General features: G+C 35.8%; 1 protein-coding gene across 5 annotated transcripts in view; it reads left to right on the forward strand.

Annotated features, from left to right (window-relative positions):
- LOC114133417 (voltage-dependent calcium channel subunit alpha-2/delta-1) overlaps window positions 1-27,684 on the forward strand; it is a 72,504-nt gene extending 44,820 nt beyond the window's left edge. For 4 of the 5 annotated variants that reach the window (XM_027999309.1, XM_027999315.1, XM_027999323.1 and 1 more), the window contains 28 exons: window positions 855-933; window positions 1,251-1,300; window positions 1,401-1,490; window positions 1,583-1,657; window positions 1,749-1,829; window positions 3,194-3,268; window positions 6,736-6,807; window positions 6,969-7,040; window positions 8,524-8,585; window positions 8,750-8,826; window positions 9,617-9,628; window positions 11,351-11,359; window positions 13,021-13,081; window positions 13,176-13,267; window positions 14,356-14,437; window positions 14,995-15,057; window positions 16,587-16,690; window positions 17,169-17,258; window positions 17,358-17,425; window positions 17,532-17,570; window positions 17,677-17,748; window positions 18,728-18,880; window positions 18,971-19,023; window positions 19,395-19,450; window positions 21,348-21,477; window positions 22,424-22,536; window positions 23,051-23,133; window positions 25,680-27,684. In XM_027999309.1, the coding sequence (XP_027855110.1) occupies window positions 855-933; window positions 1,251-1,300; window positions 1,401-1,490; window positions 1,583-1,657; window positions 1,749-1,829; window positions 3,194-3,268; window positions 6,736-6,807; window positions 6,969-7,040; window positions 8,524-8,585; window positions 8,750-8,826; window positions 9,617-9,628; window positions 11,351-11,359; window positions 13,021-13,081; window positions 13,176-13,267; window positions 14,356-14,437; window positions 14,995-15,057; window positions 16,587-16,690; window positions 17,169-17,258; window positions 17,358-17,425; window positions 17,532-17,570; window positions 17,677-17,748; window positions 18,728-18,880; window positions 18,971-19,023; window positions 19,395-19,450; window positions 21,348-21,477; window positions 22,424-22,536; window positions 23,051-23,133; window positions 25,680-25,787 (2,121 nt within the window). In that variant the 3' untranslated portion in view covers window positions 25,788-27,684. Of the gene's footprint in view, window positions 1-854; window positions 934-1,250; window positions 1,301-1,400; window positions 1,491-1,582; window positions 1,658-1,748; window positions 1,830-3,193; window positions 3,269-6,735; window positions 6,808-6,968; window positions 7,041-8,523; window positions 8,586-8,749; window positions 8,827-8,965; window positions 10,738-11,350; window positions 11,360-13,020; window positions 13,082-13,175; window positions 13,268-14,355; window positions 14,438-14,994; window positions 15,058-16,586; window positions 16,691-17,168; window positions 17,259-17,357; window positions 17,426-17,531; window positions 17,571-17,676; window positions 17,749-18,727; window positions 18,881-18,970; window positions 19,024-19,394; window positions 19,451-21,347; window positions 21,478-22,423; window positions 22,537-23,050; window positions 23,134-25,679 lie in introns of those variants that run through there. The other variant, XM_027999341.1, reaches the window with a different exon arrangement.
- The last annotated feature ends 291 nt before the right edge of the window (window positions 27,685-27,975 follow it).

Below are 27,975 nucleotides of genomic sequence, written 5' to 3' on the forward strand. Positions count from 1 at the left end.
TCCTGCTAGAAGTAGCTATCAGAAGATTCAGTTCAATTCAGTAAAATTTTATTCATCCCAAAGGGACAATTAAAAAGGTGCGGAGAGCAGCAGCAGTGTATACGAACACAGACGTATATCCCCCATAAAAAAAACAACTTAAAGTGAAATAAGCAGGTGGGTACAATGTGGTTATAAAGGGATGGACATGGTCAACAATAATGCTCAAGCATGATGCGACATTTAAATAATGTCTGACTGCTTCAAAAAAGCCAAGAAAGTATGCTCCAAAATATCATAGCACCAGCAACAGTCTGAACAGCTGATACAAGTAAGGAGGGATTTATGTTATTTACTTTGACATCATTTACTCCAAATTCTACATCTAACATCATTATGTCCAAATTAAACTGAGAATCATTTGACCAGGTAATATCTTTCCAATTTGTTTTCATCAGTTTTTGGTGAGCCTGTATGAACCTTTGCTTCAGTTTTGTCTTCTTAACTAGCTGGAGAGGTCCCCAGATTTTTATGTGCTGTAGTTTCCCATCTTCTTTTAGGCTCAGTATGGTTTTTGTTCAGAGATGGTATTCTTTATGCCTTTGTTGCAACAAATGAATATTGAGCTTCTATTACTTTTCAGTCATCTTGAACCAGCCTCTTAAATCCCCTTTTTGTTCCCAATTCTGATGCTCAATTTGAACTTCGGTAAATGGTCTTCACTTATTCCCAAATGCATTGAGTTGTTACAGTGTGACTGGCTTACTCACTGTTTAAAAAAATGTGTTTAATAAAGTTGTCGTTGCAGTGTATTTAGTAAAAGTGTCTGTCAAATCTATTGAGGTGTCATTATTCTTTTTAATATTATTTTCTAGGTCAGAATCTTCACCTTTTCAGTTGGACAACACAACTATGATAAAGGACCCATCCAGTGGATGGCCTGCTCCAACAAAGGTATCACACATTGGTTTCAGTTGCTTCTCCTCTACAGTAACGCTGTACTGTGCTTACAGAAAGAGCATAGTAAACATTTACATTGATCAAAAGAAGAAACGTTTATGTTATAAGTTATTAATACATCATTAAAACAACATCATGAAATGCAAGAGTATCAGGATCAAATTAGAAATAACTCATTTGTATGTTCAAGTTTTAAAGTGGAATAAGAAAATAACTGTACCACACATTAGTAAAAAACACATTTAGACAATATTTTGCCGTTCTCCCTTTGTATTTTTTCATTCAATTTGAAAGTATGATCATTTACCCAGGTTACTTTTATGAGATTCCTTCCATTGGAGCCATCAGGATAAACACACAGGTGATGTTGGAACATTTAATGGTCTCTTTAAGAGTTTGAGGAATGCATACCATCTATGAAAGAAGGGTGGAAAGCATTTTTTGTTGTATGTTAAATTCAGGAATATCTAGATGTCTTGGGAAGGCCCATGGTTCTAGCAGACAAACAGGCCAAACAAGTCCAGTGGACTAATGTCTATCTTGATGCTCTGGTAGGACATGATTTTTTCTGTTCTGTGACAATTAACGAAACACATTTTACTATGAAAATATATAACAGTGCTCTCTCCTGATTCTGCATCAGGAACTAGGTCTGGTCATTACTGGAACACTGCCTGTTTTCAACAGAACAAAGACTGTTGATGACAGGAACGGAGAGGTAATGTAAATACATTTATTAATGGTGTTTGAAGTTAACCTGATAAATACAACATTCCTCAATTTTCCAATCCTGTTTTTTTCCACTTAAGCATCAAAATCAGTTGATTTTGGGCGTAATGGCGATTGATGTATCTCTTGACGACATCAAGAAACTCACACCACGCTTCACAGTAAGTGTAATTCATCCACATGAGATCACATGCATTCAGAAAAAAGCATTTACTTCATAAAGTCTTCTGGCTAGCTAGGATGTCAAAAATGGGCTTTCTTCTTTCCCTCCGGAGGAAATGTGTGATAAAACAAAATTTTGCTGGCTGTCTATACAAAACCATTCACAAAACAGGGTATAAAGTGCATAATACATTTTCTTTGTTCCAACTTACACTGGTGCTTTTGGGACCAGTAAATCCTTCCTACAAGTTTTTAGTAATCCATTAGCTGCCATTATCCCATACATCCATCATGTTTAGAATCAGTACTCTGAAGCCTGTCCCAGCAAACATGAGTTGAGAGGCAGAGTATACTCTGAATAGAATGTCAGACCATCACTGAGTCAATACAGAAAAAAATATTATATAGCACTGACTCCTGCTCATGAACATTTGTGATTCACAAAACAATCTCAATGCAGATTGTAGCCAGATTTTTTTTTTCTGAAATGACAGTGCTACACATCATGGCACCATGATGCCATCCCTCTTTTGCCATGAATAACAGTATAAATGTGGGTTTTAAGGACTGATTAAAACTTTATTTATTTATCTAGTTATCAATGAGAATGTCACTCCAATTTTGTTATGTTCTACATATACATGTTATCTTATCTTAAAAAAAAAAAAATAAATACTCAAGAAGAACCGTCTCCCCTCAGACCTGCTGCAGGCCTTCTATCACTGCTCCATAGAGAGTGTGCTCACGTACGGTCTGTGTGTCTGGTACGGCAGCAGCACATCTGCGGACAAGAAGGCACTCCAGAGGGTTGTTATTGCAGCAGAGAGAACCATAGGCTGCCCCCTCCCCACTATGTAACAGATTTACACTTCCAGGTTCCACAAGAAGGTTTTGGACATTTTAAATGACTCTTCACACCCTGGCCATGGTCTCTTCCAGCTGCTGCCATCAGGCAAGAGATACAGAGCAATAAAAACCAGGACAAATCGCCTAAAAAAACAGTTTTTACCCGATGGCAATCATGGCACTAAATTCAAAGGCATAAGAACTTCTGTTCTTGACACCACTTTGTTATAAATGTAAATTCTGTTGCGACACCTCCAGGCGCTGCAACCATCTTCTGATGTCTATTTATTTCTCATTTTGTACTATTCATTTCTTTATCTTTGTATATTACGTATATACACATAACCTGCATCTTAACTCGAGTCGAGCAAATCTCAATCTCGTTGTAATCTGTTGATGACAATGACAAATAAATCTTATCTTAAACATAAAGACAAATAAAATAAAAATCATATGTCTTATGTCTTTGAGGCCAAAAAAAAATTTGTTTCTCTCCTTTTGTTCATCTTTACAACAGATTGGTCCTAATGGATACTACTTTGCTATTGATCCCAACGGATATGTTCTGCTGCATCCCAATCTCCAGCCAAAGGTATGGTATCTGCATGTCCATATCCTACTGAATTCTAAAATATTCTGGCTCTTCCAAACAGCTTCACTGTAACATATTGTTGACGGAAGATATTGTGTAGCCCAGCAGATGGCGAAGGCTCTTTTTTTATTATTTTTAATGTTTTTTCATCTATTGGCAACAGATCAATCTTCATAGACATAGTCTATTCCCCAGCTAGAGTATAACTGGATGTGATCAGGCCTTAGATGATGGCTGGGAGGCCAATTTTGCCATTTGGGATTTCATAGATATGGAGACCTGGCAGTGAACTGGTGTACATGTTTAGAAATAAGGGATAAAACTAAACTAGGCGGTACATCTTTCAAGGTAATTGTTTCTCGATCTCTAATTAAATTTGTTTTGCTGCATTTTTCATATTCTGTTAAAATGTTCTATTTGTTCATATAGTTGTATATATATTTTTTAAATGCTTAGTTTTTAACTAGTAAGTAAACATATAATATGCTGTAAGCTAATGAAATTCTACTCAACATTAAAACGTTGACGCCTCCCTAAGGCCCTGAGTTTTCTCACAGTTTGTCAGATAAATGCAACTGGACTTTCAGCCACTGGCACACATTAAGATATGACCCCGTAAAAATTAGCCTTGACCCCACCAGAGTTTCCAGCTTTCTTTTCAACAAATCCCTTTGCAGCTCACTACCTTCAGCCTCAGGCGTGCTCGTACTGACAGGTTGTATAAGGGCCATGTGTTGCCCAGAGCTTTAAACTGGCCTGCTCTGCTCCATGGATCTGACACTGCAGACCACACACACTTCAAGCCAAGCAGCTATGGTTCTAATTATTTTATTTCTTAGCTTAATGCATCTATGGGTGTGGTAATTTTTAGGCTGTCAGTTTGCATTAGTATATACCTGCAACTTGAGGTAACAGAAAATAATATATATAAACATATAAAAGTCATTTTAGACTTTTACAATCATTGCTCAAGACTGGCCTATGACATGTACACAAGGAAAAAATAAGAACCTGAAGTTCTAAGGGAACTTTCACAATGAGTACAAGTATGCATACCTAGGTCAATGCCCCTATAGCTCTGCTCCTCATGCATTTAAACATAAAAGTTCATCACTGTACATCTTTTTATAATTTTTTTCTAGAAAAGGATTCATAACAGGAAGCTCAGACTCAATAATAAGTATGCTGTAACATTTCATGAGGTGAGAGAAAGTAGTTTCACTATAGACTGCTGAAGTAGTTTTGTGGCAATTTAGTAAGATTGTTTTGCAGTCCCATAGATTGAGCAGCAGTTGCTTTAGTGAACCACCATGTTGAATAAGGTGATATAATTTACATTCTCCCTTGCCCCCTGTGCCACTTTCTCTCTCTCCCCTCACACTTGCAACCTATTTTTAATCACCCTTCTGTTTCTTATTTAGTAATCAACCTTCTCACTATAAATACACTCATTCTTAGTTTCTCCTTTCTGGTTCCTCTCGTCTAATCAGGCTACTTCCCCGTTTGAGTCCGTGTTCTCCTCGTGTCTCCTTGCTGTTTTTTTCCCCAATGAATTTATTGTTTTTGTTCTGCTCCCTGTGTTCCCTGTAGTCATTGTAAAAAAATAATAATAATAATAATTTTTGGGTCGTTGAACATTCTTCACCCGCAAACTGCCGCTGCCTTGTGCATTTAGATCCACCTACACTGCCATTGAATTGGGACACTTGCACCTCAGAAATTGTGGACATGTCCAGCAAATCTGTCAGTGCTTGGCTTAGCTGTAGATAATAAGCTCCATATTATCTATCATAAGACAGAAACACAGGGCTGACAAACAATAGTTTTGGGTTTAGAAATGAAGCAATATCGTTAATGCCTTTGTCATACAGAGACAATTCATCATATTTTTTGTAGCTCTATAGAGGTTTCCCTCTTACTTCTCATGTATTACATTTCTTGTGGCCAACACAGATTTAGAAGTTCAACAAGTCATGGCATTGTTTCAGAAGTGTGATTATTTGTCAGTATTGGCAAATGATCATATTACTCCATCGAGCAATGTGACCTTACTTTGTAATAAGGCTCCATCAGAGTGATCTCATTCTGATGTTGCATTCAGGCAAGCTTATTTCCCATTAGCCCTAAGGCAGATACATTGTCTCACTGAATAAGTCAAACAGCAGATCGAGGCATACTGATTGTGACCTTGAGGCCTGTTTAACATCGTAATATGAAAATGTCATCCAAACCTCCTGCGTTGCTGCTGTGTTTTACACTTTCATCTCACTCTCCGGCTCACATCACCACATTTCTCGCTGACATACAGCAGTTTCTCTAATGTTCTCTCTCTTTTCCTTTTTCTTATCAATTATTATTTAAGCCATTTTTCCCAATTTTTGCTTACCTGTTTATACTATTATTTTATTTTAATTTTCTTTCCCAGTTAGATTAATTTATCATTTGATCATTTTGCAGTTGTTGAATCTCTTGATTTGTTTCATCTATCTTTTCTTACTTTCCTCTTTGAGATTCTTCATCTCCATCATCGTCTTATGGTGCATTATTTTGCTTATCATCACATGTAAGAAACTTACTTTTTTTTGTAGATAAACACTTGATAAATGTTTTTTTTTTTTACCTTTTTGTCTGTCAAAGACCCTTTATAATAATCCGTATAATGTAAGAATCAATTTCTTACCATTGAAACCATAAAAACAAACAAGAAAAACTGTTTAATGTAACAATATTAGCATATTTTGCAATTTTTGGAATGAAAATACTGTGGAATATAGGCTGGTATCAGGTTTCACATACTGCTTTTTTTATAGAGAAGAACTAGATTACTGCTACCATTTTATATCACTATAAAGTCACTCAGACGTATAGGGTTTTTAAGAGAGGACATTAATAGAGTTCAGTGTCACTTTGTATTAAGTCTAATTCATGTCTGTGGTGTTCGAAATAATGACAAAATACTGCCATATAGTGCATACCCTTTGTTTTTTGTGTTCTGGATTTGGTTAGGTGTTGGGGAAATAATTGACATTTGCTCTGCAGAAGAATCTGGTGCAGATAACTAAAATCTGTGTTATAAATACTTAAATAAAAACCAAGGATTCCTAGTTACCTGAAATGTTTGAAATCTGTGATATTCAGCGACTTTAGGTCACAGTTTTTCTTAAGAGTATACTTGTCAATGTGTTGATTTAAGGAAGAAAGCCAGTAAATGGCCAGTTACTAAGTTTTGAAAAATAGTGAAATATAGCTAGAACCTTTGAAATATTTTTTCAGAGCTTTTTAATTTTATTGTGATTCAATCTTTGCTGTGGTAAGTGGCTGACGACCAAGCCTTGCAATGTTACTTTAGAAAAACTTAAAGTTAAGGATTTCTTTGTTTTCTGTTAATCTTCTGTTATTAGATTAATTTGTATGCAGCTGCCTGAAACTTCATCATGTTTCAGTTCAAACTATTATCTCTTCTACAGAATCCTAAATTTCAGGAGCCTGTGACCTTGGACTTTCTTGATGCTGAGTTGGAAAATGACATAAAAGTGGAGGTAGTGTTTCCAGATTAATAAATCACACTTGTTAAGGAAAATCTAGAACGTTAAATACCTGCATAATATAAAAAACTGTCTTCAAATATATTTTCAAATATGCCAGCTATACTGTCTCTTTTTCACTTTTAAGCTGATCACTTCTTATTTTTATTTCACAGATAAGAAGAATGATGATTGATGGAGAAATAGGAGAAAGTACTATTGATACTTTGGTTAAAACTCAAGATGAGGTAAGAGGTAATGGTGAAAATGCTTATTTTTAAAAGTCTTAATGAAATATTTGTTGTTTTTTATATGATCTGTAAATGTACAGATCACATTGTAGTTTTATTTTCTATACAACTGCAAACAGCAGTTTAAAGGTGGCTTATTGCTCCTCATGTGGGAACCCTCATTTTATTGTAAGGCAGCCGCAATGCTATTGAACAATTTTTTTCATCACAGTGCTCCTACCACAGGTAACAAATCTGCACTAAGATGTTTCCCCACAATCTGTGGAATTTCAATAAATAGTTCTCTCCTACTCCAATGCAGTCTTCAGAACTTTGATCGGCTTATCAGAAACGGGTGATTTCTAGCAATGTGTTGCACACTGTCGAGTATTCCATTCATGCACACAAAATCCAAATACTGTGTTAATCCTTGATCACTGCGAGCTGACCACACCTTCTTTCTAATCCTAGTCGTCTCTAAATACAATGCCAGAGCTTTTATTTAATAGTATGGGAAATACATCTTGTAGCTTAATGGCAGATTGAAAAATCCTCCAGCAGAACCTGTCTCAGTTTACTACAGAATATTGTCATTAGTGCAGTGAGTCGTAATCTCTGTCAGCAAGTTTATTTTAAAGCATATACACTCACGGAAAGGTGAACACAAGAAAATAAGCCAAGTGAAAACAAGTCACTTCAGTCAAAGAAGGCCAACGAGGGCAGATTAAAATTCTGCTGAAATCTCAAAGCATGGTCAGAAAAAAAATAGTGCAGAGATATGTTCCTTTTTATTTCTGTCTTCAATTATTTGAGACATCCAGTTATTCATTTGTCTGGAAAGAAGGTTAGCACCTCTGAGTACTGTACCATACCAGCTGTAAAATATCATGATTGATTCCATGTGTAGGGTTACTTAACAGCCAAGAGAGCTGACTTAGAATTCTTCCTAAGAACACTGCGAAAAATATATTATGAAAATGTCCTTCAACTACAACCTTTTCACAATTTGCTGATTATCTATTTTTTCTTCCTCCGTGGAAAAAAACTGTAATCTGTTTTTGAAACAAGGTGAATAAGAAGAGGCTGGGAACTATAATATCAGCAGTTGATATCAATCGGTGTCAATCAATCGACAACACATAAATTTACTAGAATTGTGCTGAGTTATAATACAACACTTCTAGTAGGAATTTAGAGTATTACTATTACTGTATTAATAATACAACATTTATCCATTCAAATCAAGTTTATTTAATCAAGGGCTATACATGAAACAATGTTATGTTGGAAACAAAGCAACATTTGTTTTGTACATAGATTTTCTAGCCACTGTCAAAACATTTAGCCTTCATTGCACTTGAGGATGTTTTTGTTGTTATAACTTTCTAATGAATAAAACATTTATCAACAATTTGAAGGAATTATAGATTATGTTTTGGATGAAAAATGTGTGAAATGATAAATTACCTTTAATGAACTGGTATGTGTATTCTTTTGGCAGAGATATATAGACAGAGGGGTAAGAACCTACACATGGGCTCCAGTCAATGGAACAGATTACAGGTGAGACAAATGATGAAGTTGATGAAGAATCCCATTTAACAAAGCAGGGACTCATCTCCTGTTTGTATTATCCCACCAATGAGTTAGTTTACACTTAATTATTTTTACACATATATAAAAAACGCAACTAGTTTAATCTCCATCATCTTTGATCTGTTCTGCAGCCTGGCCCTTGTTTTACCTAAATACAGTGAAAACTTCATTCAAGCTAAACTTGGGGACGACATAAAACAAGCCATCTGTGAGTACAAGATTCACATAAACAGATCCGTAACATTCAGCATAGTTGGTTTCTCAAAGATTATCTTGTGTTTTTGTTTCACTCTTGAGTATCTGTAGTAGTGTTTGCTGTAACCACAACCAAGCCTTTGTATTTTCAGCTCAAATGCCTGCAGTCCCACTGTGCTGTTCTTTTGTAGTTTAACCCACTGGTCAGTGGATCTTCACTCCCACGCAAACTCCTCAACATGTCTTTCCCCCTCAAGTACCTGACTTTAGCATTAAACCTTTTGATCTTTTCTGCTTTGGACACTTCTATACCTCCTTACTCCCTTCATCTGGCTTAGAGTATAGTGAATGTTTCCTCGTCTTGTCTCTATCTCTATTACTAAATGGTTTTCTTTCTCCACATTTCACAGTTATAAAAGTGTTTCAATAGCCACTTACACTTTTGTTTTTGTCTTTAATTAGGAATTTTCTGTCATTTTTCACCCAGAAATAATCTACTTCAATCCACCATCTCAACTTGTTTTGCCTTAGTTTTCCTTCTCCCTTCATTTGGTATTCCTTTTCTTCATCCTTTTATTTATTTATCTTTGCTGTGCCTAAACTTCCAAGGCTTTCTCAAACTGATGCAGTCAAGCTGTCTTCTCTAAAGGATGATAATATACATAAAATGTTGGATAGCTGCCAATATGTCATGTAAATGTACATACTGTATCATATAGGTGTGTCTAACTCTTGTACATTTTATTATTTTGTATTTTTTGAACTTTTCCTCTTTATCCTTCTTATTTGCTGGAATTTGAAAGCTTCACCTTGGGGCAAGTACTCCCTATTTTTGTTCTTCTATCTCCCTTCAATGCAATGATCACTGCATGAGCCTTTTTTTCTTTTTTATCATTTATGTTTGTATGGTTCCATGTTACTGACTCAATTCTCAAGTAGTTTAAGATGAACTAGTTTCTTAAAATATGTAATGTTGCTGAGAAATTTAATTTTCACACTTACCTTTAAATTATTTTCATAGCCGTAATTCCGATTGTTGATGACAGCAGAGTCTGAATCTTGTTTAAAGTCACTTTTAGAAAAATCACTTTGATATGTATTTGTTTTTCAGTTTGCATCGCAACTAGACCTGTTTGTATCCAATACTTTTCCTTTCTCCTGCTTTTAGTAAAAGGAGATTTTAAGTGCTTAGCAACTGTTTAGAAGAGTACATGGCTACCAGTTTATTAGTTACAAAGTCAAAGTGATATTTTGTTTAAAATTTATGTTAACTCAATCAATTTAGGCAGAATTGTAAATTATGTGGCTGTATTTGATTAAGTAGAGGGGGAATTCTGAAGAAATGTTAATTGTAGTTTGAGAAAAAAATAGGAAGACTGTTACTTTGATGAAGAATATAAGAAAAAAATTTGAATTGAATATGCCATGTTCTGGTTTAAATGAAACTTTCATAACTTTGACATGACGCCACAAAGTATAAACAACTAATGGTGCAGTAATTCCATCAAATGAGATTTCTGAGAGATGGTTAGTTTCAGCCTCCATTTCACTATTCCTCTGCAGAGTCTGTCACTGTGCCATAAACGCTGTCAGCACATTTACAGGCCTGTTAAAGAAAGCAACACACTATGCCTTACAGCTGCAGACTACTCTGATGGCGATTTGGGACTCTAAAGTTCTCTGTTCAGCCGTATAGGGTTTCACTTTGGAGCCAGACCACCTCAAGCTTCGTATATCTTATCAGTTTCATGGAATAGGTGGTTTCTGCAACCACTCACCCAATAGATACAGTGGTAAGACTCTCTTGAAAGGGTGTAATGATTGAGCATATTTTTTCATGACTATGAAAGGAACATTTGTATTTGTAGAATAAATTACCTTATACATGGGGTGAGCAGACGATGAGGATAAGGAAAAAGACAGAGAAAAAAGAATGACAAAATCCTTTAAACATAGACGTTCAGACTAGTCTATAGAGACAGAGTGACAATGAATCTGCTTGTTATGTTTTATATGAATGAGGTTATTTTATCCTACACCAGATTTCCAAGACCCCAAGGAAAGTGAGTGCTCAGTAATTGCTTTCACAGACTGCACCACGAGTCAATATATCTTAAAGGGATTGTCCAAAAGTCTTCAGTTTAAGAGACAAGAGATTGATGACTATTGATGTCCGTCATGTCATTTATGAGATAAGAATAACAAGATGGTATTTTAAATGAAATACAGAGACAGGGAAAGGGAAGCTTTAGTGAAGAATTCTACCTTACATTTGTTGTGTTTTATATGAACAAGATCTTTGATAATTTTGGGGTTTTGCTTTATTATAACCTACATAACACAGTCGTGTTTTACCTTTTAGTAACAATATTCTCTCATTGCAGAGTAGATTGTTCATTACGTGTGAAACATATCCACAAGATTCATCATCTTTCTACATGTATGATATAATTTGCCAGACGATAAATGAATTTTGACCACCCTTTGTCTTTTTTCTTTTGTCGCTGCCTTATTCTTTATCCCTTGGGTCACAACAGGGGAAGAAGGTAAGTATCAGTTACTCACTCATACTTTCCTTTCACTCTTTCTCTGAGTCTCTGTACTTTAATTTATCTTCTCATCTCTGTCCAGAATGTTTCATAACTTTGAGGCTTTTGTGATATGTTAATTTCTGTCTCGATGTAATAACAATATCTTTTGTAGAAAAAAACCCCCAGTTTTTATGTCATGTATTATTTTAACAAACATGAAAATGTATGCCGAACAGTCATCACATTGTGAACACCAACATTTTTGTGGGATTTCAGCAACTGAATCTGTATCCTCAATAAAATCAGTTTTATCAAATGGATAGGATTTTGTACCCATTAATGATGTCAGATCACAACTGATTCACATCTAATGAGTTTGAAAAAGCTGATTTAGATTATTTGAAGGAATACAAAAAAGTTTGATCAATTCACAAAGCCTTCACGAAAAAAGATGTGCCACTCAAACTGCAGTCAGTTAAAGTGCCTGTCTGTATTGTCATAGTTTCACCACATTTGAGAAGATGCATTGAGGAGAAAGTTGCTGATATCTATCCACACTTATATAGGTAGAGCCAAGGCACATAGTGGAAACTAGGTGCAGTCAATTAGCTGCACTTATAGCTGGTCAAAATGTGGTAGAAATGTCATGAAAGGTTTATGTACTCCATGTTCAAAGATCTGGACTTGAAAATGGTCTCTTTATTATACAAATATATAATCGCAACAAGTCTCTAATATCTTGTTTTTGCTATTATATATTGAATATGTAAGTTTTACTTTAATATTCCAACAAGTATTTTTTTTCACATTGATAAATTACCATAACTAAAAAATAATTTCAACTTGTTTAATTTCTCCTTATATCTTTCAAATGGTTAATGCTGGTTTTATAGTTTGTATACTGCAAAATAGTCACAAGCTTATTGCTTGAACACAGAACTGGAGCCATCTGTAAGTTTTAAAGTGGTTTCTCTTATAATGATTATTTGGAATTTTATTGCTAAACAACATTCCTTTTAATTGTGGAGTGGTAGTCTTGCAAACCAAGGATAGGCAGTGTAAATAAAAATCCATGAAAATTTGCTTTGGTAAAAAAACAATCCATTATTTGTTGTTGAAACATGTTACAATTATTTTTCTCTTACAGAGAATCAATTAAAGCGACAAATCATTTCACCTTCTTTTGGAATGTAATGCTTTAGAAATGCTATCCCAAACTTGTTACTTGTAAGTTATTGGTTCAGTCTCTGATTCTTACGATTTTGAAGTGATGTGCTTCATTTGCCGTGACCTTGGTGTTTGCTGTGAGGAAACTTTTTTTATATTTTTCTGTCACCTTTGTGACTGGAAAAATTGATTTTACCTACTCAATTCAATGAGCATGTTTGCACGTACATATCATGTGATTTTTTCATTTTGTGAATAATGAGATGGAGGTAAAAATGGTGCACTTGCCGATTGCTATTGACTACAGATGGGAGATAGACACCTACTTTGAAGGAATGCTGATAAGACATGGGAGAGCTTATTAGCCATTAAACCCCTAATGTGCTAACAGTACTCTTTCAAAGTGAAGAATGCATTGTAGTAAGATGAGCGTTGGTCAATATATATATTATATGTATAAATAATGTTACTGCCTATGAGTCTAAAACAGGAACTTTTTGTTTTCAAAGCCATGGAGACTATTCAGCTGGATAGGTTTGACGAGTTTGGTTATACTTACATTGCTCCAAGGTGAGTAGGCTTTTTATTATTATTACAAATCATTTAAAAGGAGCGACAGCAAAAGACAGGGGAATGTTATTTAAACTGAACAATGTTTCTTCAGGGAATACTGCAAAGAGGTGAAGGTATCTCTCAACAACACCCAGTTTCTTCTCAACTTCAACCAGTACATTGACAGAAGTACTGCAGATGCATGTGAGTCATGCGTCTCTTTCACTGCAAAATCATTTGGCGCATTTGTAGAAGTTTTGTTAGTTTCATGCATTATTTGTTTTCAGTTTTAATTTTAAAGACAATCCCCTGAAGTTTCCGACCCCAAAGTTGCAGTTTGTTGTCATAAATGTTGCTGAACAAATTTTTGTCTAAGCATTTTATATTTATTTTATAAAATGCTTATAAAAACATATTTATGTGCTTTTATAAGCATATAAATAGCAAGTGCATGGTACGCTTTAGTGTTTATCATGGTGGAGATATCATATTTATATAGATATTATGATCTCAGAGCGGTTCTGGTATAAACAGGATGACTTCACAGTCATCAACTAGATTTCCTAGACCCACAATGCAGTCATGTTACGTGACTCACAGTTCTTGATTTGTTGCCCTCTAATGTATCTCAGCATGAATATAGTTTAGCATTATCCAGCTAATGGGTTACAGTATCGTTGATCCATTTTTACTCAAGGTCAAATCAAATACTTTGGGATTAATGTTGTTCCTATGTTTGGTATTTTAAATATTCATTAAAAGATAGTAGCAGTATTTAAAGCAACACTTGAGGAAGCGGTGGTGGAAGCATGTAGATATTTTAAAAGCACTGGCGCAGATGATCATTTCAAAAAGAATTTCCCTTGACATGTAGGCTGAAACTCAATCCCTTGTCATCATCTGCCTTCTAACAGCCTGTGCTTCTCAAAATACTGTCTGATCTCTAACATATAATGGCCAGTCAGGTCACCCAGCTGGATGATTTACTGAAAAATGCTATGAAGTAATTTTTTTTCAGTATATTTAAAAAAAAAAGAAATAAGAGTTGGCTGCTACTTTTTACTGGCTATTACCTTTACATTGTGGATCACTGGTATTCATACAGTTATAAACAGATGTGGGTTTAGTGTACCAGTGGCATATGACAAGGATTCCTTATACATGGGATATCCATTCTCCCTGCCTATATCTCTCAACGCTGCCTTTATTTCTTTTAAAATAAATCATTTCTAATGTAATGTGGTGTTGTAACATTATTAATATGTGAAATTTATCTTGTCTTTAATCCACAGGCAATGAGTCTCTCGTGAAACGACTCATCCTGGATGCAGGCCTGACAGCTGAGCTGGTTAAAGTTTGGAAAGAGCAGTCAGTGTGAGTGCCAAGCATTACAGTTTTAAATGATTTAAGTCACCTAAATATGGAATCTTTGCATTGCTCAACCACGAACAGCCTTGGTTAAATGAAAATAATATCTGCTTATATTTCATTCTATGCTACATTTATACATTCTTTCTCTGAACTTTGAGAGCTGATGCTTGTTTCATGCTCCATTTGTTGGCAAACAAAGCCAAAGTTTTTAGCTTTTTTCTCTATTATGGGTGATTTGGTCTAATCTTTCTAGTGAAACATGATGAAAGCATATAAAAAAAAGCATATTACACCAAGCATACTGAGCTGAGCCATGGCATGCTTTTTTGAGAGGAAAACAAAGTAATTACATCAGTGTGTTGCGTTTTATTGTGTTTCCATATGTTTGAAATCATCTCTCAGGTTTCCATGTGTTTATCATTAGAACATACAAAACAAAGACCAGTGACCAGGCTTAAATGTAAATGTATATCTATAGCTTCAAGAGGTAGCACACTTGTTTTGCTATTGACTGTGTCATTAACTTTCAGATGTAATTTTGTGCTATTTTCTCTTTTCAGAGATGGAACAGTAGCAAGGTTTGTCGCAACAGATGGAGGAATTACTAGAGTTTATCCGAGAAGGTATTTTTCCATCTTTCTTTTTTTATTTCTGTTCAGGGTGTAGTCCTCTATGCACTCATACTGGAATATCATTATACAGAAAAACGTAAGGGATTCAGGCAGTAAGACGTCACAAAAGTCGCAGGCAATCACCACACCAGAATAGCATGCTTTTTTTCCCTCTTGCCCTCTATATTGGTATTGAGTGATGCAACAGAAAATGAGTGGATTTAACTGCTATGTAAAAACAAAAAAAAGTTATCAGTTGACCTGCCTTATGATTTTGTAGATTGTACCTCAAGTGGCAAATAATCAGATTCAAGTAATAATGACATGTGAAAGACTGAACTCGAGAATGAATGTATTACAGAATATTCTCCCAAGACAAAAACATTAAAAAGAAATGCCAAATTAACATTAACATTATTGCCAAATTAACATTAACATTATTAACATTAACAGTAACATTATTTTTTAAATGTTTTGTTTTCTTTTCCAGTCAGGATCAGAAAGTTAGAACTATCATCTGAGTGCAGTAACTTGGAGACTTAACAAACTGGCACCATACAGAGAGACTTAAAGATTCTTTGTGCTTAGCCAAGTCTAATTGTAGCTCACCACAGTTTGACAGTTTGAACAACTGCAGTTTGAAAAATATAGATTCTGGCTGCATTTGGGCTTAACGAAGCAGTGTCTCTTCTGCTTCATTGTTACTCTGACTCATCAAGGGCATCGACCCTTAAATTACTCTGAACAGCTGTTACCAGAAGGCATTTTTATTAGTGAACCATGCAGTGATTATGCAAATTGCACTTCTCTGCACATATTCAGTTCATGTTTTAGTCAAAATTGATGTTTATCTTAAAGGGGCAGTATTATGTATTTCCAGGCATATAGTGCCTGAAAATACCGCAGTCGTGTAACTATGTTACCCTCAGTTGTTTTAAAAAACTTTATATATCAAATATGACTTCAAATAAATTTGACTTTGTAATTTAACTTCCTAAAATTGGGCCTATGTCAATTTTTTTTTTTTAAACTCTTGTTCTTTCTGAAACTCTGCCTCCAGAAAGTCATCACAACAGTTCTCCTCTATTAACCCTTTAACATTGTTTTTGCCAGTGGTTCACTGAAAAATTACTCATAATACTCTCACCTAATGTGCAGTTACAACAAGAATTTGCTAATTGCTGCTGACTAGTCTGATGGAGCTGAGCGGAGGGGTCCTCTGTGATGTGCAGCTCCAGTCCACCCAGGAGTTTTGAACACCTGAATGACTGCCATGGGAGGCTAAAGTATTTCTCAAACATGCGTGAAAGTTTGTGATGAGGTAGTAACATTATAACATGATATAAAGCTCAAAAAGTTCATATTATATAATACTGCCCCTTTTTAACCATTTCTAAAACCAACTGACTTAATTCAAACAAACGGTGATAATCATAACCTAAATGAGAATCCACATAAAATACTCTTGTCTATTTGCTATTTGTCTCTTGTTTATTTGTACTAAATTTGCCAATATTGCTTTAACATAATGATGTTTTTAGTGCTGGAGAAGAATGGACAGAGAATCCTGAGACATATGATTCCAGCTTCTACAAGAGGACTTTGGATAATGCAATATATATATTCACAGCTCCATCTTTTAACAGTAAGTGTGTATGTGTTAAGGTCTTGTGTACTGTGGATGCGCTCCACTGCCTTTGGACGTGATCCCAACATTATTGGCAACCATTAGACTTTTTGGCCTGTTTGATATTGCTCACTTTATTCTTGTTCTTCTCCTCCTGGGCTTTTCAGCACACATCCTCACCATCACCCCCCTTTCCTCTGTATGCATCCTGTCATCCCCCACTGATCTTTCTAACAGACATCAGCACTGGCAAATGTCAGTGCTACAGCTACAACTCTCTTGACTGAATTAACACATGTTCTGTTTTCATAAACTTTATTCATAAATTACGGAGGAAAAAGATGGATGAAATTATCTACCAAGAAAATCCATTATTTGTTTATTTAATCATTATGCTGAGTGAAAAAATAATCCCAAACATTTCCTGTCAAACATTTGTTCATGTAATGAAAAATAAAACTGTTCTTCTTTCCCTGTGTAACATTTGAAACTGCAGCAGAGGTCAGGGAGCCTGTGTCCGAATCGGGAATCCTGGTGAGCAAAGCAATAGACCTCATCATCGATAAAGTCATGCTCAAACCAGCAGGTCAGTTTTACCACGAAATCAAAACGGAGTGATTTTTTTTTTTTTTTTTTTTGTCCTGCTCATCACTACTGTTTCTGTGTTTTATAATTTTCTCCTTAGTGGTGGGAGTAAAACTCAATGTTTCATTCTGGATGAACAGTTTTATCAATGCAACACTGAAACTTAATGTAAGTACTATAAATAAAATTTACTGTAGGAGTACAGTATAATAAAGTCACTTAGGGGATTCTGTATAAAGTAAATGCTAATTGTTGCAAATTTTTCATCTTCTAGTGCAAAGATGAGATTTGTGGCTGTCTTAGGAATGACAAGGTACAACAATTTACACTAAATATTGTTTATAGAACAGTATACATTGACTGGAGAGTCAAGGTATCCTATTTTATTATTTAATAATTTATGTACTTATCTTTTGCAGCATGTGGATTGTGTAATATTGGATGATGGAGGATTTCTGCTCATGTCTAATCAAGAAGAGTATATTTCCTTGGTGAATAACCACTAACACTTATATTATCTTGAATTTTCTTAGCTCCTCTTTTTTTTTTTTTTTTTTTTGCTGGACATGTATAAGCCTTTAATTTGCTTTGAGTAATGCTTATTTTAATTTAACTTATTTTTTTCTTAAGTTGTTTTATATGATCTTTTAGCTTGTCATAGCTTATCTTGAGCTCTTAGCTTATTTTATTTTATCTCTTTCTCTCTCTTTTTTTTAACCATATTTTAGCTTCTAATTTAATCTGTGTTTTATTATTAGAGTGTATTATTCCAGAGTTAGAAAATGTCTAATGGAACTTTAAGATACAATTTACTGTTGCTTTTATTTAGTTCTACTTCTCAACACACTTGGTTATGTTTGCTTTTGTCATAATCAGTTTCATATACTGGATAAATTAATGTCTTATAGCATCAGTAAGTCATAAGAATGGCCTAAAATCTTTGCTCAGAGCTTATAGTCTTACAGGACAGCAGAGCATCCTTGTCTGAAGTAAAGCACAAGTCACCAGACAAGGTTCAAAGAGAAACAGCAGATGAATTTTAGTCAGTAATGGAGGCTGCAGTGAAGTTAGTCTCCTGTGAATTTAAGAGGTCTGCTCCACAACATCAACTCTGGTCCTTTTTGTCTGTCCTGTAGCCCTGCCTGTCAGTGGTAGAATTTATGTTAGAGTGGACTTGAAAACATTTCATGCCATTCAAAATAGGGCATGTACTGTCTTTGATACCTCAGTGTACATTTTTCAGGCTTTTTATCTTGGCGTTTGAGTATTTATCTTTTTAAGGAATGGTTTTATGTTTTGTGTTGCTTCTTATGTTTTGATTTTGCTTATTGTTTTAAAATCACAGACACGATTTTGAATGAAAGAAATGCATAAAACTGACTTGGACAAAATAGGACTGAGCTCCAAACTTATTTGTGAGCTGGGATTAGCAATACAGTGTTTTACTTTTCTGTTCCTAAACTCTTTTAGATAGGTCAGTTCTTTGGCGAGGTTGATCCGGTGCTGATGATAAACTTGGTCAACACATCCCTGTACTCCTTCAACAAGACATATGACTATCAGTCTGTGTGTGACCCAGAGAAGGACAACAAGGCAGCAGCAGGACCTCGCTCCATATTTGTGGTCAGTTGCGTGTTCTATGTATAAACATGCTTTCATTTATTGGTGACCAAGTACTTCAAAGTGTCTATTCCTCTCTTTTTTTTTCCACAGCCTACTATTGCAGACGTCCTCAGTATAGGCTGGTGGGCTTCCAATGCTGCTTGGTGAGGGCTCAGATTCTGTACTTGTGTTGTTTGTTTATTTATGTTGGCATTTGAGAGTGTGAAAATACTTGTTGAGTAGGCTTTAATGTGTTGGAAGACTATTCTGGCTTGGTCAGTGTGAGAATTGCAAAGTTACACAACATTACACTGCGTTGTTTTCTGCATGGTTGTCCAAGTCCAGTATAACCATCTTATAACATGGATTGGATAATATTTCCCATGGCATTTACATCACCAGTGACTCTAACCTCACACAGATGTGTTGCTTCTTCCAAGCAGCTATTGGTTATAAACAAGTGAAAGATATTCGAAACACATGCTAACAAATGATAAGTTGTGTTGTTTCCTTTTCTTTTTTTTCCATGTTTTAGGTCAATGCTTCAACAGCTTTTCTTCAGTCTTTTGTTCCCTAACCTTTTAGAAGCAGGTAAGACCAGTTATTTTTCCAACATCTTTTTTCTGAATGGCATGAGAACTAACGTGTGAAAGTGGATCTAATTAATACCACTTGTATCCATTAAATCCCTCTTCACAGTGAATTTAAGATCACGCTACAGTTTGTATCAGCTCCACAACGGTTTGCTGGTGGATAAACCTCTGTTGGACTTTGAAGTATTTATTTCAGTGTGAAGACAATCATTAAAATAGTACTTTTTCAGCAGCCAATGAAGAGTTTTTCTCTTGTTGCTTTTGTTGGTTATACTACTACAATGCTGCACCACATACTAGGTTGTCATCTTGACTTTGTCACGATCTACATGAATTACTCATAGAGATGGAAATTTCCTGCACATCTACCAGTTTAGCCTCGAGTTAGAGGACCAAACATTGCCAGAATTTTAAGCAGTTATCAGCATCATGGAAAGATGTAGTTGGATGGATTTTCTGGAAAAATGCTGGGCACTATGAAACACACAACATACACTACAATCATTTTAACCCACTGCCGTTTACTTTGACACAACAGTACCTAGACAAATGCAGTCAGAAGGAATCAGAAAACAGAGGTTCCTCAATTGTCTTCAAGTTGGGGTTTTTTTGTTTTGTTTTAATGAGTTATTCTACAACAATTGTAAGATTATATTACCCACTCTATGACCCATTGACAACATGCTATTTCCGCCTATCTTCTGATCCTTACCAACAATAGTGGGGCTTTACATTTGATAAGCTCATAGACATATTTTTTATATTTTTCTAGAAAAACACAAATAGGTGTTGCTGTCTCCCAGCAACCAGCACAACAGTCTTGTCTCTAATGAGAGGTGTGTGTTCTCGTCTCTAATTGAGAGCACTATACCCAAGTATACCCACTATACCACTGTGCCCAAGTCCAGTTCTCCAGAGCTACTACCCTGCAACTCTTCCAACACACCTGGATCAAATGAATGTCTCATTAGAAGGCCTTTGCAGAGCTGAGTTATTCTAGTGAGGAAAGTCAGCCTTTTGACTCGGGTGTGTTGGAGCCGGGATGCATGTAGAAGTTGCAGGGTACTAGATTACAAGGGCTACGACTCTGCATGCGCAAGGGACCTCAGTAAAGTACTGTATTCCTTTTAGTGTGGAGATCATACTTTGTTGACTGCAGCTGTATGGTAAGCTTTTTTTGGTTAATATCACTAAAAAATAAGAACACATTTTATTTGGAGGCACTTTTCTCAGTCCTTAAAGACACTGTACAAAATACACAAAATCCATTAAAAAATGTTGTGTGTTCTAAAAGTTTTGAAGACAAATTTGTGGCACATAGCAGCTCACTGCCAAGAGCATTATATTTATATCAGGTTTGTCAAACTTATTTTATTTCATACCACATCAAGATCACTAATGTCTTCAAAGGGCCAGTTGTGGCATAAGGTGTTGATAAAACTATCTATTAAACGGTTAAATAAAAATTGATAAGGATTAACTGATACAATATTTAAGCTACACAACTGTTTTCTCTAATTTCTATTTCAAAAAATGGCTATGGCAAGCTGGATTTGGCATGTGAGCCTTGAGTTTGACTTGGAGCATTGCAAACTTCAACTTAAGATTTGCTGATGATAAACCCGTGCAGGGGTTGCCACCACAATAATGAACCACCTCCACCTAACCAGCAAAAAAATATTCAACTGTAACTTTTACATTGAAGGTTTCTTCAATGGAAGTTTAAGTGACACTATAATCAGTGATTAAAAAGAAAAAAACTTACGTTATTGAAGGAAGTACATTTTTAAGCATCTTTGTATCTGATTTACTCACCAGGTTACTGGTTGTCTCACAACTTGCTTAGTGGTCCACCTCTGGAACCTTTTTTATCGTTAACATTTTCTTTTTTCCAGTGGAGTCAGCAGATGATGACATACCAGATGCCATGTTCAAAGAAAGCTGCATCACAGAGCAGACTCAGTACTTTTTTGACAATGATGAAAGATCATACTCGGGTGTCCTAGACTGTGGAAACTGCTCCAGGTATATCTAATGTTTATTTATAGGGGTTGGGTGCATCGGTGTAAATCTGGATTTGCTCATGTATCAGTTATTTTTTCTGCACATCCTTAAAATGGAATGCACTATGTCGAATTTTCCACATTTTATGCCTCATCCAACATAAACTAACAGTTTCAGAGTTTAGCAAACTCTGAAGCTGTTAGTTTCTTGTCCATCCTTCATTTTTCAGCCTGATTTTAACCAGCTGTTTTGTGATGAGCTTTGATGAAACACAGACCACCTGATGCTTCAGTGACTTAATGGAAAGAGCAAAGACGTTTTAGTCTGTTCTCCTTTATTCTCACTTTGGCAAGGATTCAGACTCACTAGTTTTTAGAACACTGCACATCTACTTTGCTACAAACTCTATTCTGTTTCTTACAGTGTTGGGTTGGGGAGTTCAACCCAAGACTGTATGTTGGGTTGAGTCAATATGGCTATTATTGACTGTTATATGCCTCATGAGTCTAATGCTTTACTCTGCAAAGTTAACACCTGTAGTTTCAAAGACATTTTTTTCTGATTTTCATAAAATACTACATTTCAAGGGAAAAGAATTGCATGAAAGTTTACAGCTTGTAGTGATGGATCGGTTTCAAAGTGGGGAAACTCTGAGGTTACAGCAGCAGTAGGGACAAAGGTTTTTACACAAAGGTAAAAAATAAAAATAGAAGAGTACAAAGTTTCACGGTAAACATAAATTTACAATATAAGAATAATACTGTGCAGTTAAGAAAATGCAATACTCAGATTAAAGGTATGTGCAGCTGACCAGGTTAATTTAGGGAGGAAAAGCATTCAAGAAGTGCAGAAATATGAGTGGAAATTTGTGCATATATAAATGAATATAAAAAATATGTATGTATGCAATAGAATGTGTTTACAGAGACAGTGATTGGGATATATTTGTGGTTTCTCTGCTTTTTAGGATGTATCGTGCTGAGAAGCTTCCCAACACAAACCTGGTGTTTCTGATCACTGATGCCAAGGCAACATGTTTATCCTGTGATCCCAGGCCACTTCGTCAGGCTGAGCAACCCTGTATCCTTTTCTTTTGGCTTGTAAAAACGCACCAGATTTTCACTTGTGTGCTTTCCAGTTCAACATCCATCACCCACAGGATAGTGAGGCTTTAAACTGACAATATAAGGAAGCACACCTAAGGAGTTTGTAGTAGTTCCCCAGTGGCTTTTCAGATGTGGACCGTTAACCAGATGTGCAGCATGAAATATAGCCTCACTCTTTTCTTGAACCAGAGCCCTTTGTGCGAATTGCTTTGAGGCTACCTTCAGGTTAATTTAGAGATAAAAGTTGGAGGTAATTTGTAAACAAGGTTTGTGTACATATGTTCAGAGTATGTTTTTGACACCTGCTTTATTTGTCATCTTCTGTTTACTTTATGTAAATCTGTTACTATAGATACACGTTGGGTTGACACATGAACCAAACTATAGATAAGATAAGATGGATAGCACTTCAGTTCATCAATGTGGGGGGGAAAGTGGTAAACATACAATGTTCACAGCTAATTGTTTTTTCCTGAGTGTGTGATCAGCTGAAGGACCAAATCCTTGTGAGCTGGCTCAGAGCCCCAGATACCGCAAAGGGCCTGATGTATGCTTTGACAACAATGAAAATGTAAGGGACAAACGCGTACTATACATAGCTTTGTGTGGAGAATTTTTTTTTCCAAAAACACCTATATTAGTGACATTACCCAGTCCTGTCCAGTTAGTCGTATTTACATGCTTTTATATTTTCACCTCAATGCTCATAGTTTTTTGGGGGGGGTTTGTTGCTTTTTGTTTTTGTCTGCCTTGCATCATCTCATCGCCTTTCGTTCTTGTTTTGTGATTTTGCATACCAAGGATGAGCCACTGTGTCCAGTCAGTCGGGGTTCCACTCTCACCTCTGCACCTCTTCTTTTGTTTCTGTGTCTGACTTCAGGGTCAGTTTCATCACAAAGCTTGATTGAGGACAGTTTAGCCAATCAAGTTAAAAAATTCCATAGTGATCCCTGTAGCTGATCTAATCTTGTTGGATTTATGCCTTAAATTTAAAAATGTTGTTTTTGTTTTGTAACCCTTTAATAGTTTGAAGTCCAAACTCCAGTAGCTGTTATGCTTCAAAGTAGTGGCTTTGTCTCTAGTATTTAACTAGTAAGTTAGTTAGCAACTACTTTTGTATATTCTGTTTGAAGCCACAGGGGTTTTGAGTTTTGTCAGCCATAAACTTAGATTCTTACTAATTTTACTCCATTATTGTTGTTGGATTTTTTTATCAGATGTTTTTGAATGACGTTTCTATTGGTACTAAAGTTTAGTAACTGTTATTTCTCATAATTATCTCTAAATAATTTCTAAAGTTTTTTATTAAGAAATACTTAACGTTCATGCAAATCGTGAAGTGCAGTGTTTAAATGTCTTTTTCAAGATTTCTGCTATTTGCCCTGATTTCCTGTTTATCAGGCTTTTAGATCAAATCCAGTTCTCGGAGGATGTTTTTCCTTTAAATGTTGCCCACTAGCTTATTTAGGATTTACTGCCAGTTTGCATTGAGATTACAATCTGGAAGGTGTCCTGGACATGGACCTGAAATTTCAATATTCTTGAAGCTATTTTGCTTTTACTGTCCTTTATGTAACTTTCCCTCCAGTGTGCTATAAAAAGTCCTGACAGTTTTTCCCCTACATGTCCTATGTAGTCTGAAGCAAGCTTCATTAGATAAAATAACTGTACCATACTCCTCTGTAATCCAATCTTCATACCTTCTGTATAATGTCAGTCTGTCCTTTATCTTTCTTTTGGGATAGAAGTGGTTTCTTTGCCGACCTTGACTAAAGAGCAGGGATTTATAGTAAAACTACCCATAATGCTACTAACAGCAAGACAACAGCCCAATGTTTAGATTTTGGTATTTGATGTCAAAACATAAACGAATACCACATGCAAATTATGTATAAGTAGTTTTTAAGGTCTATAGGGGGATTTTGCATTGCACCATTTAAAAAAAAGCAATTAAACAAAGGAACAAGGTGGATCAAATCACATTCAGTATAACTGTACCAAAACACAACTTTGAACAATTCATACGATGTCTAAATATTTGGTAAAAAATGTTTCCCACACCTTTGTGAATCCTGCCTTTCATTGTGTTGCAACAATCATACTCCCAACCGGCCACTATTCATGTGAGTGCATGTTTATATTATGAAGAGGCCTTCTAGGGAAGCAAAGGGGAGGGGAGGAATGGCAGAGGAAGTAGATGAACAGAGTAAAAGTGGGTTTGCCCTTTTCCATTTTCAAGCTGTCTTTTTTATTTTGGCTCAGCACCTCACAGGAAGACGGTTTGTGTCGAGGCCAGTCCATTTTGTCACTGGAGTAAACAGAGGAAGCCTCATATGGCTTTCCTGCTCTTTGAATAAAGAAGACAGCCGTCTCTTTTCCCTAGAATTCTGCCGCGTTTAGAAATACACAATACACCCAAAAAAAAAAAACAAGTGTTGAAACAATGTAGTGCTCAAATGCATTAAAGGGTTAAAAAGAATTCAGCAGAAAAATGAGTGACATTTTTAACATTTTCAGTGTTTGAATTCTCTTAATATAAATCAATTTTCTAATTTGTAGATACAAATTGACTGAAGTGACTGAACTACTATGACTGAAGTAGTTCTGAAATTCATTAGAAACTGTTGAGACACAAATTGTAACTGCTACGTTTTAGTGTTTTGATAAAACAAACATTTTCTTACAAAAAGTATTTATGTCCCTCAAGCTACATTATTTTTGCAATGTTATGACTACAAACAGCAATATATTGTACTAGGATTGTATGTGATCAAGAAGTCTCACAAAATTGTGACATTTTGTGTTTTTGAAGAAGACACAAAATTTCTTCTTCTTTTGACCAAAACTGACAAGTCAGGTAAAGAGAGTTTCAATTAGAGAAGCATCCATAATAGCTATAAAGGAACGACCTAGAGCAAAGACAAAAGACCCTAATCATACAGCCAGATCACACTTTAAAAGTTTAGTTCAAAGCATATTTTTGTGTTGGAATGGCCCACTCCTAATCTCTTATTTGTAATAAACACAAATAAAAAAAATTCCAACATGCCATAAATGTCAAATATGCTGTTTGTTGTATGCTGTGTTTTATTTCTCACACATTGATTTGTTTGACAGGAGGATGATTCTGATTGTGGAGGAGGGAACCACCTAAGTCCAAGTCTCTGGTCAATGCTTGGCCTCCAATTGCTGTTCTGGCTCACCAAATTCTTACTACAGTCATGACCCCTACACACACTCAAACGCTCAACCACGCTCACCCCTGCACAGATGATCATCACATTGCACGGGATGCCAGAAGACATTCCACTTGCGCCATACAGGATGTATGCAGAAACATGTTAAACATTTAAAAAAAAACAGTCTCAGCATTTCCATTTTCCAATGCCAAAGGGTGCTCATCCATTTCCTCGTCATTTTTAAAAGTGGAAACGTACTGAGATCAGCTGCAATCATTTCTATCATCTACAACTTAATCTTCTCTATGGTGCAAATGTAAGAGCTAACCAAACCCTTTAATTCTGCCTCATTTGTTTTTTATTATTATTATTATTTATAAAGTAAAGATGGAAGATGTATTCCACTATGCCAACTGGAAATCAAGCAAAGACTACACGTTCACTGACAGCATTGATTTGTGAAGTTGTCAGCATTGTTTGTTGCATATGGGACAATATGCTGTAAAGATGTTTTTCAACCAGTGCAAATATCATAATTATCATTTTCATTTGAAATTATATATTTTTTTCCTCTTTATTTATTGATTTTGTTTGTAAAATCAACTAGCATTCAGTGACTTGCTAGGTGTTTCATTGTCGTAGCATGTGCTCAGTAGAGAGCTTAAGATTACATCATCACTTTGACACCAAAGCTCCTAAACAGTACCAAGGACCACAACTTTCCCAGAGAATGTGCACGCTATTTTTCTTCTTTGTGAACAACATTCCTTGCTTATAGGAGTACAGTATAATTGTATTTTAGCTACAGCATTAGGTGTGTCTGCCTGCACTCTGTGCAGTCTTTTAGGTAAGTGACAACTTCAAACCTGGTTGTGCTTGGATTAGCAGTTTGGTTGTCTTCGGTTTGATGCATTGAATTCCCAGTGCCTACATAGTAGCTCTAAACATTCTGATATATGAATGAAGCAGTGCACCAGAGTTGTATTCTTACCATGTATGCCTCTAGGCTAATGCTTATTTCACTATAGCAGGGAAGTCAACCCTAGCAGTGATAATTTATGAAACTGGCCAAATCCACTGCTGTTGTTCTAATTCTTGAGATCGACACCACACCTCAATAAAACACTCATTTCGATTTTGGGGGAAGGGAAAACCAAACCTAATGCAGACCTGTCCATGTGTTCCAGCATCACTCTCCCCTTTATGACCCTGTTTCTGTTCCCTTTCTGGATCACCAGACTCAGGAGCCAAGATGACTTGTGAATGAGCACAGCATATCAAAGACTGTTTTATTTGTTTCATTCCTCTTGCCGTCACCTCCCTATGCTTGTTTCCTTTTTAGTGTTGCTCTTAAAGTGCTGTGAAAAAAGGCGCCAAGGGTTTGGCGTCAAAATGCTGCATTGTGATGGGATGAGCTTGTCCGTGTTTGAACGCTGTATTTGCCTGTGATCAGCATTGGGACCTGCTGAAGAGAAACGTTCTGAATACTCTACTACTACCAGTGGTAATTTTGCATTGCCTTACTTTGTCAATGTGGTCTTTGTCAAAGACCACATGTGGGTTCGGATCTGTTTATTTACAAGCTATTTTACTGATAGCTGCTAAATTCTCTCTACCTTGCCTTCATGGTGACATCCTGCTGTTGAGTGATCAGGTTATGCTGTCTATCAAAGTTGTGTGTTGACTTGTGTTTTATCCCAGGGGTCCCGTGTCAATGTGCAGGCATGTGCGTGTCCCTCTGATTTCTGATTGTGCTTTAATACCGTATATGAAAACACTCTTTTGTGGAACTTCACTAGCCTGAATAAGTTTTGTATACATTTGTACACTAAAACTATTTACTGTATAAAAGAAAGAAAATCATGTAAAAGAAAAATGTTTATAATATGGTGTTGATTATTGTGCAAATATATATTCACAATAAAAGTGTTGTATTGTTATGACTAAGATTCCAGCTTTCCCCCCCCCACACACGTTGTTTTGTTCAACATGCTTGTTGCTGCAAAAGGAAAGAACTTCTGGAGATGGGTTTCAATAACACTGCATCTGTAAAAGTACCATTATTTCCTGACTGTCTAATAATATTTGTTTGTCCTTCAATAATATACAGCCACTGAACGTAAAACTACTAACCAAAGAATATTAGTGTTGTTCCACTGCACAGTTAAAACAAATGTCTTTGTTTTTTTTTTGTTCTCTGCTGATGCATACAAAAAATGGACATCTTTTGTATG

This window comes from Xiphophorus couchianus, chromosome 2 (assembly GCF_001444195.1).
Source record: "Xiphophorus couchianus chromosome 2, X_couchianus-1.0, whole genome shotgun sequence".
Lineage (NCBI taxonomy): Eukaryota > Metazoa > Chordata > Actinopteri > Cyprinodontiformes > Poeciliidae > Xiphophorus > Xiphophorus couchianus.